We start from the raw sequence: 17150 nt of genomic DNA on the forward strand, positions 1-17150 counted from the left end.
AATTAATATATATTTATGTATCTATATATTTTCGTACATAAGATAAATTATAATTATTATACGTATTCACAAGATTCTATCAATATATTTTCAATTTTATTCAAAATTATTAAAATTTTAATAAATTCATGATTAAATTATAGAATATATATATTATATATAGAATATATATTATAAAATAGAAATATAATTTAAAATATAATGCTATAGAAGTATTTATAGTATATTATTAGTATTAAAACATTTAAAGTATATTATTATAGAAATATTTTAAGATTCCATAATTATTTTAAATCAGAAATTTTTATATAAATTTAAAATAAATCACTTTTACTTTTTTATAAACTATACTATAAAATAAATATATTTAATTTTTTTTCCAAATTCAAAGTGATATGATTTATTTAATAGTTTAATTTAGTAGATTTAATAGTTTACTTTTTCTTTAGATAAAAAAATAAATTGAAAATAATGTAGAAGAATAACATATATATATATATATATATATATGCATAAATGATTTCATCAGTAGTTCTAGAATAAGCGATATATGTAATTTCAATAAATAATAAGGTAAAGTAAATAAATTAATTTTATTGTAATATTTAAATACTATATATATAATCATAATCATAAGAATACAACATATATAATCATAAGAATCTGAAACACATACATATAAAATTCGAGGAAAAAAGAAAAAACCCAAAGAATTTATAATATTCTAAGTATATTTCTTATGTGGTCATATTTTTCTTTTTAATTCTCCAAACTAATATTTATTGTTTGTTATTATAATTCTCTGTAAATCTTATGATAAATTTCCATTTTATGAAACAGTCATTTTGTAATAAATAACAACATTTTGTAATAAATAAAAGTGAGAAGTACATAAAAAGATGTTATGCTCGATTTTAATACTCTTTATATCTAATACGATAAGAATGTGCAGAATATGAGTTTCTATGTGTATCAAGCAATAAGGGCACAACATAAAGGACAAATAAAAAAATTATATCACGCAAAAAAAAATATTGATTTGCATTGAAATAGTTGAATTAAAAAACTGTCATAAATCAAATATTATTGTTTTACTAGAATTCTTTATTCGATAAATTTATTTTTAATAAAAATCTCTAAACACTTAAGCTACAGGTGATTGTGCTTATATTTAAAATGTGTATAATATCGTATAATATGACACATTATACGATACTCTGTTTAACGAAACAAGTTAGGATAAAAACAAACCAGTTACAAAACTTATTGCAATTTTAATATTTTGATTATTGATATTTGAATATTATTATATAAATTATGTCTATATTCATTAATTCTTGCCATTATTAAACAATTATCTATTTATATTCATTTATTATTTATGTATATTGTTTATAGTTATTATATTATATTATATTTATTATATTATTTATATTTATACAACAAATAATTTTATAGTATAATAAAAAAATTAATATTTTAATGAAAAAAATAATTTTTTATTTTATAATATTTTAATATTATGAGGATAATCCTTTTTCCCTAGATTTTGATCACGTGGTTTTATTTATATTTCCTGACTCGTTTCGTTGAACATAATTTACATATATAATTCTGTGTTTAATCCATAATCCGATATTATGATCGAACGTTTATCTAGTAACTGTGCCAAGAAGTTGAATGAGCGAAAAACTAACGCAAAATATATATTTTAGTAGAATATTGATTTTTATGTGTGCATTCTTTATTGCATTTTTTGTATATAATGGCTAAAATTTTTCTAATTTCTAGTGATAATAATGCATTCTAAAGTTTTTGTCCCGCCTAAATGGTCATCACGTGCATGTGTTTACAGCTACTGTTTCTATTCGTTTGACGGAGTATGGATGAAATCAACATGGTGTCATAGTAAGTTGTATATTACATTTAATTTTTAAGTATATATATTTTAAAGTGAATAATTTTTTATATTTAAGATTAGTATTTTTTGATCCTATTCATTAAATATAAAATATTCAAAAATATAAAAATCGGTTAAAAGTTTTTAATGATCTCTTAACATGAAGTTTAATATTTAAAAATTTAATATTTTTAATATATATATATATATATTATATTATATATATTATTATTTTATTAAAAAATAAAAAATTAGAATATATTATAATTAACTGTATTTGTTTAGCCCTGAACATTATTCATCTGAAAGCTATAGCTCTCCAAGTACATCACAACCACAATATCAGGAACAAACAGGTTTTGAAAATCAATCCCAATTTGAACAACCTATGACACCAGCAACTCCAACTAATATGAGGATTACAAGAAATACACGAGCTAGATTACGTGGTATGATTTAAAATATATTATTTTATTATATTTTTTAATTAGTGATTTTTTATAGGAGGACCAATACAACAACCAAAATATAAAGAAATAGATACAGATTATATTCCAACTATTAGTAGTAGTAGAGGAAGAGGAAGTAGTGGACGAGGACGTGGAAAACGAACACATCATTCACATAGTTTAGAAGATGAAGCTAGTCTTTATTATGTCATTAGGAACAATCGGTCTTCATTAACTGTATGTTGATTGTCATGTTTGAATTATAAATGTTATCATGATATATATATAAATTTATAAATACTTATAGATACACACACACACACACACACACACACACACACACACATGCGCACGCGCGCATGAATATATTCTTTTCTTTTATAGACTATTGTTGATGATTGGATAGAAAAGTATAAAAGTAATAGAGAAAATGCTCTCCTTATGTTAATGCAATTTTTTATTAATGCAAGTGGATGTAAAGGACGTATCACATCTGAAATGCAAACAACAATGGAACATGTAGCAATAATTCGTAAAATGACTGAAGAATTTGATGAAGTATGTTAATAATATTTTTTGTAAATAATTAATTTTTTTTTATTTACATTCAAATTATAATTTATTATAATAATTTATTATAATATAGGAAAGTGGAGAATATCCATTGATAATGACTGGCCAACAGTGGAAAAAATTTCGTGCAAATTTCTGTGAATTTGTTCAAATTTTAGTTCGACAATGTCAATATTCAATCATTTATGATCAATTTTTGATGGATAATGTAATTTCATTATTAACTGGTCTTTCAGATTCACAAGTAAGAGCTTTTAGACATACTGCTACACTTGCTGGTAAGATATATATTTTATATATATATTATATATTATATATATTTATATTCATTTATATATAATCAAATTTATATACATGAAATAATTTATATTTAAAGTATTAATATATTTTATTATAGCTATGAAACTCATGACAGCATTAGTAGATGTTGCTTTAACTGTATCAATAAATTTGGATAATACACAACGGCAATATGAAGCTGAAAGACAAAAAGCTAGAGAAAAAAGAGCTGCAGATAGATTAGAATCATTAATGGCCAAACGAAAAGAACTTGAAGAAAATATGGATGAGATAAAAAATATGCTTACATATATGTTTAAATCTGTATTTGTACATCGTTATAGGGATACATTACCAGAGATTCGCGCAATTTGTATGGCAGAAATAGGAGTATGGATGAAAAAATTTCACCAAAATTTTTTAGATGATTCTTATTTAAAATATATAGGTAATATAACTTTTCTACATTATGAATTTATAAATATATTTTGCAATATTTATAATTATTAAATTTATCATAATTTTTTAGGTTGGACATTACATGACAAAGTTGGCGAAGTTCGACTAAAATGTCTTCAAGCTTTGCAACCACTATATGCATCAGAAGAATTGAAAACTAAACTTGAACTTTTTACTAGTAAATTTAAAGATAGAATTGTTGCCATGACATTGGATAAAGAATATGATGTAGCAGTACAAGCAGTTAAACTTGTTATTTCAATTTTAAAACATCATAGAGAAATTCTTACTGATAAAGATTGTGAACATGTATATGAACTTGTTTATTCATCACATCGTGCAGTTGCACAGGCAGCGGGTGAATTTTTAAATGAACGACTATTTCGCCCTGATGATGAAGCAGTAGCAGGTGTGAAAACTAAACGTGGAAAAAAACGTTTGCCAAATACTCCTCTTATTCGAGATCTTGTTCTATTTTTTATTGAATCTGAACTTCATGAACATGGAGCATATTTGGTAGATTCTTTAATTGAAACGAATCAAATGATGAAAGATTGGGAATGTATGACAGATTTATTATTAGAAGAAGCTGGACCTGAAGAAGAAACTTTAGATAATCAAAAAGAAACATCTTTGATTGAATTAATGGTTTGTTGTATAAAACAAGCTGCCACAGGTAAATAAAAATTAAATATATAAAATGGTATATTAATTATAATTATAATACATTTTGTTTAATTTTTAAAATAGGCGAAGCTCCGGTTGGTCGGGGACCAACTAGAAAAATTTTATCAGCAAAAGAAATGAAACAAGTTCATGATGATAAACAACGGTTGACAGAACATTTTATACAAACACTACCTCTTTTGCTTGATAAATATCGAGCAGATCCTGAAAAACTTGCAAATTTACTTGCTATTCCGCAATATTTTGATTTAGATATTTATACAAAATCTCGACAAGAGCAAAATTTAGATTCATTATTGAATAAAATTCATACGATCGTAGAAAAAATGCACGATACCGAAGTTTTAGATACAGTCGCAAAAACATTGGAACATATGTGTATAGAAGGACATGCTATTTTTACCAGGTAAAATTTTATGTTTTTATGTAATGAAAATTTCTTAAAAGAATATTTATTATTTTATATTTTTTTAAATAGGTGTGACGTAGCGCGATCAACATTAATTGATTCTATTGTAAATAAATATAAAGAAGCTATAGATGAATACAGAAATTTAATAGAAGGAGATGAAGAACCAGATGAAGATGAAATTTTCAATGTTGTACAATCTTTAAAAAAAGTCTCAATATTTTACTCTTGTCATAATATGAATCCATGGGGAATATGGGATTCTTTATATAAAGATATTGAAGATGCCAAAGATCCATCCAAGTAATAACATTATATATTTTAGATATATGGAAATTTTGTTTGTAAAAATATGAATATTTCATTACAGATGCTTACCACATGAAGCAGTTAAATATTGCATAAGTGCATGTTTTTTTGCAATTTTATGGGGACAGAATCATCTTATGGAAGCTGCAGATTCTGGAAATCGAGGCGAAGATGAATGTCGACAATTAAAAGAACGTTTACATTCTTTTATGGGTTCTATGCGTTATTTTGTCAGTGGTGACGTAAATGGCGCGGTAATTATATTATTTTTATATTTTTCTTAATATTTTAATGATACATAATATTTGTTAATTTTATTTTAGCCATTTCCACCTATTTTGAGAGAAGAGGCATACAATACAATATGTGATTTATTAGTAGTATTTTGTAATCAATTAACAACACATTCTAATCCTTTAATGCATCAATTAGTATATGAACCTGATCAGGCAATGCAAAATATGCTTAATCGATTTATAGAAGAATATGTATTTTTTGAAGAAGAAGATGGTATGTTAACATTTATTTGTCAAATATATTTTTTACAAGATTTGACTTTAATAATAAGATATATGCAATATATTTAGATGAACATGATGAACATTCAAAAATCGAAGAATTACATAAAAGAAGAAATTTTTTAGCTGGTTATTGTAAGTTAATTGTATATAACATGATACCTACAAAAGCAGCAGCTGATGTTTTTAAACATTATGTGAAATATTACAATGATTATGGTGATATTATTAAAACTACATTAGGAAAAGCAAGAGATATTAATAAAACAAATTGTGCTTTAACTATGCAACATAGTTTAAATATTTTATATAATGAAATAGTAGCAGAGAAAGGAAAAGTTAATAGAAATAGTGAAGAATTTACTGCAATTAAGGTTTGTTTATATATATAATTTTTTTATAATTAAATATATATTGAAATATAAATGTTAATAATATAATATTTTCAGGAACTTGCAAAACGATTTGCTTTATCATTTGGCTTAGATGCAGTAAAAAATCGTGAAGCAATTACTGCTTTACATCGAGCAGGTGTTCTTTTTGCAATTACACCACCAGATGGTATTGAACAAGATCCTACAGGACCACCACCTAATTTATCCTTTCTTGAAATTTTATCTGAATTTACAAATAAACTTCTTAAACAAGATAAAAGAGTAGTGTAAGTTCAATTCTATTTAAAACTTTTTATCAATATATTTTTTATTTTAACAATTTTAGTGATTTTTTAAATTTATTTTATATATATTTGTTATAGATTAAATTTTCTTGACAGAAGATTACAAGCTGGAATGCCGTCCTCACGGGGAGAGGATTGGCAACCTTTACTTTTATATAGGAATAGCTTATTACATGGCGAAACAGATCAAGTTCCAGTAACAAGTAAACGTGCATATACAAGACGTAAAAAGGATCATTTAGCTGGTATATAAATAAATATAATATTATTCATTATTCGAAATTCAAAATTTTTTTTAAAAAAAATATTAATAAGATTTTTATCCTAAATTAAATTTGTAATTATTTAAAATGTTTGCAGAAGAAGAAGAAGCAGATGAGCCTGAAGAAGGTTCTGATCATGAATTTTCCGGGTAAGTTAGGTATTCATACCAAGTCAATACAAAATAATATATACTAAAATAATTACAGAAATTGAATATTTATATACTTGCAAGTAGTTCCTATATATAATCCTTTATAAAAATTTATAATGAAGTTAATCTATAATTATATGTATATTGCAACACGCTTTATTGCTTTTAAAATAGATTTATGCTATGAATGACAAATATTTTAATATAGTTATAGAAAATATTGTAATTGTCTCATACATTTACACGCTTATGTAGATTTTGATGCACATATAATGTATATATTTCTTTTAGTATTATTAGTAACATTATGCTTTTGTGTTAACAAATCCTAAAATTATACATAATTTAATTATTAATAAAAATTATATTTAAATATAATTTTTTATTCTGCTTTATAATGTATTTCATTGATTATATTAGATATATTATTAAAATTGAGAATTAAAAGTATAAAAGATATTTTTTAAATATGTTAGTTATTCAAAACTATAAAATTATTTTATTTATTTACAAATATATTTTATACAAAGATTATTGTGATATTTGTGATATAATTTGAAATGTAGTATATTATAAACATATTTATTTTATTTTTTTTTATTTATAAAATTATAAATTCTTAAGATTAAAATAATTTTTAATATATATATTTTCTTATTTTTTATACATTTATAATTTAATTGCATGCTTAATTATGCTAATTTATTAATAAGTATCTTTGGCATCTTTATCTAAATTAAAAATTGTTATGTTTGCATGAGTAGTAATCTTTTATGAATCGCTTGTTGCAGGCTACCTGATCGTTATTCAAGCTAAGACTTAGAGTTTTTAGCAAAATCTATAATATATTATAATCATATAAGGGACAAAAATTGTATAAGGAATTAATGAGGTTTATTATTCTTGGTGCCTGTTTTAAAATCAACTTTCAAACTAGTGTAAGGAATTATATGTAATATTATCAAAATATCAAATTAAATATCAAACACATACTTAAATATGTAAAGAACAAATGTTATGTGAGGAATTGATGAAATCTGTTATTCTTGGTGCCTAATTTGGCTACTAAAGAACTCATCTTCTATAAACTAGTGTAAGGAAAATAAGATAAAAAAATGAAAAATGATATTATGAAATATAAATATTTTTGGAACACCTGACAAAAAATACATAGAGAACGATGTGTGTTCTATTGAACTTAAAACCAAGTAAGTTTAAAATACTTTGTATTCTGTTTATATATTGATAATATACAAATTGGTAATAGATATAATGAATATGTGATATTAATTGAAATAATACCCTCTTTTCCTATGAATTCCTAATCCTGTTATCAAAATTTTTAATCCATAGCAAATAAGTAATGCTGCTTTTTATAAAATTTTTCCTTATCAAAATTTGCAGGAAATGTGACAGAATTAACCCATCGTTTCACATTTCCTGCTAAATATCGGATTTTTATAGTTTATATTTTTTAACACGCCGTTCTCTATTATCATTATAAAAATGTTTTTAGGTATTTGATTTGTTAATATTTGGGTTAATTCTGTATACTTAATTCATCGTTTCTTCAATATAATTAAATATATTTATATATATGTATACAATTTGAAATTTCATAATACACGCATTTATTCGTATTATATGAAAGATGAGTGTGAAAAAAATTATTTAACATAAATTTTTGTCCCTTTATTTATGATATTAATTCCAATATATTTCCATCAATAAAAACTTTTTCTTTCAGTAAATACAAGAAGAAACGTGGTCCAAGGAAGCATCAGTGAGTAGTTACATTTCAATATTTCTTTTTAGTTATAAAAATAGATCAGATTTAGATTACACTTATATTTATCTATTAAAAGGATTAAATTTGTAAAATATTTTGTAATATTTTGTAAAATATATGGACAAAGTGATTTCATTTAAATAGAGAAACGTCTACATAAAATAAATTTATATGTATCTATTCTTTATAGTACTATTACTTAAATCTTTATTTCAGATTAACTGTTAATAAGGTGTCAATATCTCGTGGCTCTAGAGCAACTGGCTTTTATGAAACAAATGAAACTACACAAATGCAAACTTCTCCAACAGCAATTATTGAAGATGCATCAACCAGTCCTTCTCAAGACATAGATAATAAACTTAAAACATTGCAAATTCAATCTAGATCGTAAGTATGATAAATTTTTAAATTTAGATATTTTTTGAAATTATATATATTTATAATAATTTCTTATTTTCTTTTTTAGACGAAGAAGTCAAGATAATATAGAACCAAGAGAATTAAGAAGAACTTCTAGGAATTCTGGTCGTTATGTAGAAGGACAATATATGGTAAATTATAATAATTTTTAATTTGCAATACTAGAATTATCAGAAATTAATATTAAATTATTATTTATAATATTTTAATAATAATTAATATATATAATTATTAAAAAATTATTTAAAGATTAGCTTCAAAATTCGATAAATTTTTTTAATAATCTAATTACAATATAAAACTAAAAATATTATTAAAAAATATAAAATTAGTCAAAATTCAACTATCAATAAAATGAATTTTGTATTATCAAATATTCAATCATTATATTAATATTATGACAAATAATTTTATATACGATATTATATATAAATTTAACATGTAGGTCATAACATCTATTTGATGTATATTATAGTTTCTTTAATAAAAGGTTTTTTTGTTACAGGAGTCTGATTCTGAATAAAATATGATAAATAACAATACATTCATTCAAGACAAAACTATTCTAAGAGGAGATGATTTGTGATATGTTTATAACACAAGTCATATTGTGTAAGTTTTAAATGATATTACAATTAAAATTATATATATGATAATTCATTAAATTACATTTTTTAAAAGTTTTCTGCATTTTTTAAATTATTATTTTCATTAATCAAAGTTACATATCTTCTTTTGAATTTATTAAACATTATAAACAATACTTTTCATGTTTTTCAATATATAAAATTCTTAAATATTATTGTTATTATAACATATTTAATAATTATCGAAATAATATAAGAAAGATAAATATTTTTTGTATACTATTTACTTATTTAAAATTTCCTTTTCATATTATATTCTATACTTTTTATTATTATTCTACTTTTACTATTATACAATTATTATATAATTTGATATGAAAAGCGTAAAGGAAATACATTTTTTTACAATTAATATTAATTATTGTTAGTAAAAATTTTATATTACATATATGATTACTTATCTATCATTTACATTACGATATTTACGGAAAATGCTACTTCTTCTACGACCTCTTGGTGTAATGACATTCTAAAATATTAAAAAATATAATTTATTATTTACATAAATTATATAAAATTTTGTATTATATTATTAAATGAAGTTAAATAAAAGAAGTTAAATTAATATATTATTTTTAAATGATATTAATGACTTACTTCATCTTGACGTCTTGAAAGGAATAAATTTTTCAATGTGCGTGGTGTAGTTGTTGCTCTATCTTTGTTTCTTTCTCTTAATATTCTTGAACTTGGACTTCTTAATTCATTACCCTTCAATTTTTAATTATGTGAAAAAAAGATCAGAAGATTTCAGAAGTATTAAGTATTAACTTTGTAATATAGATATATTACTTTCATTTATTACATACCTGTAATGATAGTCTCCCTCCATTTTTACTAGGAGTTGGAGGACCAGGTTTTTTATATGATGTCTATAAAATAAATTATAATTGAAAAAATGAGAATTTTAATTATAATAGATAGATTTAAAAAGAAACATATTTATAAATTTAATACATTTATAGTAATACATCTATTATATATCTAATTATAATATATGATTTTTTTTCATTAAGCACATGATAAGAATTATAAATTTTTGTCTTTATTAAAATTATTATAAAAAATATTAATTTTTTATTATCTGAATATTAAACATACCTGTGTTCTATCTTTTTTTTTAGTTTTTTGTTCAGGAAGTAAACTTTGACTTAAACTATCATTAAATATTTCATCTGGGACTGAACCTGACTATAATTAAATTAAATTAGAAACAATAATATATATTATTATAAATTGTGTGCGCGCGTGCGTGTGTGTATGCATACACGCGCGCGCAAATAAAATTAATAAAATAGGATGAATTCAAAATTATAATTACGGTATATATAATTTGAATTATTTATGACTTTGAAACATAAAAGATAAAAAATTTCAGTAGATAAAATTAAATGATTTTGAATATAATGTGATACATGTATATATTCTAAAAGTCAATTCGAAAATTTGAATATCACAATTCAATATCTTTATTTTTAATTGATTGATATATTTTTATAATATAATTGATTCATTTTTTATTTTTCTATTAGCATTGAAATAATTATATCTAAAAATCATTAATTTAAAAGATATGATAACATCATTTATAAAATCATTTATAAAACTTATTGTATAAAATACAAAGAAAACATATATGCAATTTGTTTATTCTACAAATTTTATAAAAATAAAATTAAGATTTTAATCTTTTTCTAGAAAAAATACAAAGATATATAATTAATATATATATATATATATATATATATATATATATATAGTTCCAAGAAAATAATAATAGAATCTAGAATCTAGAACTAGAATCTTAGAATTTAGAACGTTTAAAATATTTTCAACTTTACTTTAACATATATATGTATTAAATCATGTATCATTTAAAATCATTTTATTTTGTTGAATTAAATTTTTTTATATTTTATATTATATTTCAGATTTACAACTTGATCCAGTTATAGATGAAGAATCCTGAATATACTTATAAAAATTACTTACTTTAATTTCTTCTTCTGTAAATGGTAGAGGATGAAATTGCATTTCTGCTGGATAAGATGATTTTAAATGAGGTTTGCAAAGAGCATTTCTTTTTTTCAAAATAGATAATCTATCTGTATCAATGCCACACGAAGAATTATCATCTTTTATATCAGCTGGTAATTTTAATTTCATTAGTAAAAATAAATAAATCAAAATTAGTTTTTAATAAATTGTTTTTAATTTACCTAAATAAATATTATCAAATACTTCTCCTTCTTCATCTTCTGCATTAAATACATTACCCATTGTTTGTATATTCCTAATACTATATTTTCTTTCATATGTTGTTTTTTCTTCTATTATTGATATTTTATGTAAAACATCTTTATTTTCTCCTAATAAATCTTTTTCACATCTAAAAAAAAATTTAGACAATATCTATAAAATATATAAATAAGTAATTTTTAATCATTAATACTATAAAATTAATTATACTTTAAATTCTTATATTCTTTTAAAGAAACAAATTTTTGATCCAAATCTTGATATTTAGTTTTCAATTCTGTTAATTTCTTTTGTAATTTTTCCTTTTCTTGCTGTTCACTTAATAATTTTTCTCCAACATTCCAAAGCTGTGAACTCATGTTAGCAACATGAGCTTTGTATTTATTTAATTCATCTGCTTGTTTGCGACATTGTAATTCCATTTTTCTTTGTAGTAATTCCAATCTTTCCTGTATGCATTGTTCTTGTTCTTTATTTAGCTTTGTTATTTGTTCATTATATGCTGTTTTCTATAACATTTTATTAAGAATAATGTTTGTGTAATTTTGTTAGAAATAAAATAATTATAATTATATATATTATAATAATTCTAAAAATAAAAATATTAATATACCTACCATATTTTGTTTAATTTCATCTACTTTAATTTTATATTTATCATGAATATCTTTTAATTGATTATCAATATCCTCCTTTTTTGGTCGCTTGCATAATTCATTCTTTTCTTCTTGTAATTTTGAATTTTGTTCTTTTAATTGTATTAATTCTTTATTTAACTCTTCTACTTCTTTTAATGATATTTTCATTTCTTGTATTTTAATACTAAGTTCATCAATATTGTCTTCCAATTTTGCATTTTTTATGCATGTACAATCTAATTTACTTTCTAAATTACTTTTATCTTCTTTTAACTTATTAATTTGCAACTGTAATTTTTTTTCTGATTCAGATTGGAATTTTATTTCATTAAATTTAAAATTACTTTCAAAAGAAATAACTAATTTTGAAAAATCATCTATTTCATTCTGTAATTGAATAATATCTTTTTGCAATGTTTTATTTTTATGTAATTCTGCTTCTATTATTGTTTTTTCATTAGAGAAAATATCTGATGAAATCAAATCTACTGTTTGTTCACTTTTTGTTTTCAAATAAATATCTTCTATTTTTTGTTTAGACCATAAAAATGAATCCCATAAAATATTTTGTAAAGGTTTCATATTTTGAAAATGATAAATATGATGTTTAAATAATATATTTTCTAGATATATTTTTTTATTCTGTATATGCTTTAATTCATCACACACAAAATTATCTATTATAAATACATTATAAGATTTTATTAATATATTATCCCATTTTTGTTTTAACTCATTTAAAGATATATCCAGATTTTCTCTTGATTTTATAATATTTTTTAAAGAATCTTTTAATGATTTTTTATTTTCAATAAAATTACTTACATATTCTTCATATTTTTCTCGTAAATTAGTTAGTTCTTGAATTTTAGTTTTTAATAATTTGATTTCTTCACATTTTGCAACATAATTATCTACAATTACTTTTTGATTTTTTAAAGTTTTATTTAATTTTGTATTTTCATCTGAAAGAAATAAAATTAATTTACGTGATGTCTGTATTTCATTAATGGATGTTTTTATAATTTTTAAAATATTTTCAATGTTATCATTATTATTTTTATTTTGTATATTATATGCAGTATCAGCATAAAAATTTTCATTTTTTATATTTACTTCTGCAATTATTGATTTTAAATCATTTATGGAATGTTGTAATTTCTCACAATCTTGTATAATTTTTAATTTATTTATATCTTCAAGTTTACAATATTCCTTACTTTTATTAAGTTCATCTCTTTCTTTTTTTATTATTTGTTGCAATTCTTCTATCGTTTTTGTTTGTTTATAAAATTCTGTTTGTAATTCAAAATTTGCAGTTTGAAGACTTTGGCATAATAATTTTTTATTTTCAAGTTGTTTATAAACTATTTCCTTTGAATCATTGAATTCTTTTTGTAATTGTTCCAATTGTAAACATTTTTCTTTCAAAGTTTTCTCTTGTGTTTTTAAAACTGCATCTTGATTGCTTCTTACTTCCTGCAGATTTATAATTATTTCTTTTAATTTTATTTTAGATGCAATTGTTTCTTTTGATAAATTTTCAAATTCATTTTGCACAAGTTCTAGTGTTTCTTGTTTTAATTTCACTTCTATATTTAATTGATCTAAATGACATTGACTTTTTAGCAATTTTGTTTCCAGTTCTTTTATAAAATTTTTCATTTTAGTTTCTTCTCCCATCTGTAAATGTATTATATGTTCTTTTTCTAATTTTAAAGAAGTAATTTCTTCAATTAAATTCTGAATTTTCTTATCTTTAAATTTTAATTGATCTGATATATTACATACTTCTTGTTGAGATTTTCTAAGTTTATCATTTATATTATTTAAATCAAGTAAATTTTTTTCATTTTCAGATTTAAGATTTTTATATTGATTTTGAAATGTCTCTTTCATTTCTTCAAATTTTTCTAAATTTTGTTTAGTACATATTAATTCTGTCTCCAAATGATTTATTATTTGTTTATGATTTACTAAATCATTTTCTAATATATTGTTAAAATTTTTATAATCTTCTAATATTTTTTTATTATCAATAAGTTCATCTTTCAATTGACATTTGCAAAGTTGTTCTTCAGTAAATTTAGTATATAATATTTTATAAGCATTTAAAATATTTTTATTTGTTTCTTTATTGTATTTTTGGTATTCATTTATTTGATTTAACACATCTGTTTTTATTGAATAAAATTCTGTTTCAAGAGTTTGAATATTTGTTTTCAAAGATTTTATACATGTTGTAATAGTTTTTAATAATGCATTTTTTTTATCTACTTTTTCTTTATACATATATAAATCTTTCTCTAAAACTTGTTTCTGCAACTCAATATCTTTTAAACATGAAATTTCTTTGGAATATTTTTCTATAATGCTAGTAAATTCATTAATTTTTGTTGTATTATCTATGATAATTCCGTTTAATTTTGATATTTCTATAATATTTTGTTCATCTTTTTGTTTTAATATAGATATTAATGATTGAGAATTTTCAAGCTTTGATTTAATTTCTGCTATTGTATTATTTAATGTTTCTACTTCTATTTGTTTTAAAGTATATTTTTTATTAAAATTACATATTAATATTTGTACATGTTTTATAAGTTCAGTAATTGTTTTATCATTTAAATTATTTTCCATACAATTAATTTCTGAATTATGAAATATAATTTCTTTCAAATTTGTATTATATAAATCTATAGAAGTTTTATATAAATTATTTTGTTCTTTTAAATTTTGGATACATTCAAGATTTTCATGCATTTGTGATTTATGTTGAGTAAGTTCAGTGTGTAATTTAATATTATTTATATTTTCATCGTTTAAAGATTCTTCTAAATTTTTTATTTTTTCTTTCAAAGTATTTATTTCAATGATTGATATATTTTTGAATTTTTCAGCATGTGACAATGATTCATTTTGAGAATTACATACTATTTCTAAATTTTTATTTTGATTTATTAAAGTTTCTTTTTCTTTTTGTAAAATCTCAATTTCATTATTCAATTTTTTTATAACTGTATTTAATTTGGTTTCTTTATTTTCTAATATTTGCATCTCTTCTTTCAAAAATTGTATTGTACTTTCATATTCTTGAGTTATGGATTCCAATTTTTCATTTACTGCATCTAGTTGAGTCTTTAATGAAATAGATTCTTCTTTTGCTTCTTGTAATTGAATATCAATTACAGAACTTAAAACTTCACTGGTATTTAAAGATGTTGAAGATGACTGTAAAGGTGCTATTCCATCTATTTCAAAACTTTGTTCTTCAAATGCTGTTTTGTTAAGTTCTTTTAAATGAATGCGCAATTCTTCATTAGTCATTCTTAAATTTATCAATTCTCTGTCTTTAATTTCTCCTTGAATTTGTAAATTTTCTAAAGATTTTTCACAATTTTCTACTTTTTCTTTAAAATATATACATTGCATTTCTATGCATGTTAATTTTTTTGTTAAAGTATCATTATTTACTTCAAGTTTATCTATGTCACATTGTTTTTGCATTAATTGATCTTCTAAATGATCTATTTCTTTTTTATAATGTTGTTTATAATCTATTATATCTTTATTCTTTTTACAAGATTGTGGTGTATTTGGTTTAATTTTTTCTTCTTTTAATGCTTTTATTTCTACAGTCTTTTCTTCTAATTTTTTTTGCAAATTTTGTACTTTGTTTTGTTGAATTCGTAAATCCTCCTGTAAATCAGCTTTTTCAAATCTTTCTACTTCTAATTCAGTTTTCAACATTCTCAATTCTTTATTTTTTTCATTTAATAATTTATGAGTTTGAGCAGACCATGTTGCAGGAGAATTAAAAAAATCCTTAAGTGTTTTTTTTCGTAATGTTACAGGTGTTTTTGGTATATCAGTTTCTACTTCAGTAATTATTTCTCTTAATATTTCTCTATTTATATTTTTGCCATATGGAATAATCATTTCAAGAAATGATTTAATTTTAAGTTGTGTTTCATGTTGCAAATTAATACACATTGGATGATAAAATAATGGTTCTTGAGATACATGCAATAAAAATAATGATGCAATATAGATGTGTTCCATTTCATCCAAATTTTTATCATCAAAATTATATTTTGGATATTCATCTATAAAATGTAAAAGATATATAATATATTCTTATGAATATATATATAATGTATAATCTTTGTAATATATTAACATACCTTGTAAAAATTTTATTATAATATTTTCTGTATTTAAACAATTTTTAATACCTTTCCATTGACTATAAAATAAAACATATTTTATTTAAATATTTTATATATGAATATTTATAAAATAAATATATTCTAATGTATCATATAAATAAATTATTTAAAAAAAAATTTTATAAAATAACATTATAATAATAAATTTATAACATTTTATTAAAAACTTAAATATAAATATGTAAAATATTATAATAATATTACAATTACTTACAATAAGTCTATTAATTTTTTGTAAAATTTTCCATTATTTAAATCTTTCAAATCTTTAATAATTGTTTCTGATACATCTAAAGAATTTAGCTGAAAATATTAATTTTTGTTAAAATAAATTGAAGTTTATACAATGAATTTATTTATAAATTAAAATTTATTAACATCTTACATTCACAATACGAATATTTAAAGAACATTTTTACATTACCATAACAATTAAATTCAATCTATTCTTTCCAATTAAATATATTATAATATAATTAAAAATAATT

At 21.2% G+C, this 17150-nt stretch overlaps 2 protein-coding genes across 4 annotated transcripts; one reads left to right on the forward strand and one right to left on the reverse strand.

Annotated features, from left to right (window-relative positions):
• The first annotated feature begins 1713 nt into the window (after nt 1-1713).
• SA1 (stromal antigen) lies at nt 1714-11740 on the forward strand. Of its 3 annotated transcripts, XM_086916976.1 has the most exons (21): nt 1714-1908; nt 2186-2349; nt 2405-2586; nt 2734-2907; nt 2996-3200; nt 3320-3649; nt 3731-4336; nt 4411-4753; nt 4826-5059; nt 5127-5319; nt 5389-5575; nt 5653-5957; nt 6033-6244; nt 6341-6507; nt 6623-6674; nt 7469-7885; nt 8425-8460; nt 8683-8856; nt 8936-9020; nt 9395-9501; nt 11468-11740. In XM_086916976.1, exons 1-16 carry the CDS (start codon nt 1883-1885, stop codon nt 7491-7493), a joined length of 3405 nt encoding a protein of 1134 aa, XP_086773102.1. In that variant the 5' UTR covers nt 1714-1882; the 3' UTR covers nt 7494-7885; nt 8425-8460; nt 8683-8856; nt 8936-9020; nt 9395-9501; nt 11468-11740. The 3 variants fall into 3 exon arrangements, with proteins under 3 accessions (XP_086773102.1, XP_086773100.1, XP_086773101.1); XM_086916974.1 differs by lacking the exon at nt 7469-7885; XM_086916975.1 differs by lacking the exons at nt 7469-7885; nt 8425-8460.
• Nucleotides 9689-17075, reverse strand: mud (mushroom body defect). Its single transcript, XM_031915525.2, has 9 exons — nt 17048-17075; nt 12413-16539; nt 12006-12304; nt 11756-11925; nt 11529-11683; nt 10638-10727; nt 10346-10408; nt 10134-10247; nt 9689-10005 (listed from the first exon to the last, which is right to left on the reverse strand). The coding sequence occupies exons 1-9, from the start codon at nt 17073-17075 to the stop codon at nt 9934-9936; spliced, it is 5118 nt and encodes a 1705-aa protein (XP_031771385.2). The 3' UTR covers nt 9689-9933.
• Nucleotides 17076-17150: the final 75 nt, after the last annotated feature.

This window comes from Apis florea, unplaced genomic scaffold (assembly GCF_048593485.1).
Source record: "Apis florea isolate Af1SG1 unplaced genomic scaffold, ASM4859348v1 contig_3811_pilon, whole genome shotgun sequence".
NCBI lineage: Eukaryota > Metazoa > Arthropoda > Insecta > Hymenoptera > Apidae > Apis > Apis florea.

Coding starts and splice junctions, on each gene's coding strand:
- SA1 (XM_086916974.1), top strand. CDS start 1,883: ATGGATGAAATCAACATGGTGTCATA. Junction 4,337..4,410: donor TATAAAACAAGCTGCCACAG/GTAAATAAAAAT, acceptor TTTTTAAAATAG/GCGAAGCTCCGGTTGGTCGG. Junction 5,060..5,126: donor GATGCCAAAGATCCATCCAA/GTAATAACATTA, acceptor ATTTCATTACAG/ATGCTTACCACATGAAGCAG.
- mud (XM_031915525.2), bottom strand. CDS start 17,075: ATGTTCTTTAAATATTCGTATTGTGAAT. Junction 12,305..12,412: donor ATGAAATTAAACAAAATATG/GTAGGTATATTA, acceptor AAAATGTTATAG/AAAACAGCATATAATGAACA. Junction 11,926..12,005: donor AAAGAATATAAGAATTTAAA/GTATAATTAATT, acceptor ATTTTTTTTTAG/ATGTGAAAAAGATTTATTAG.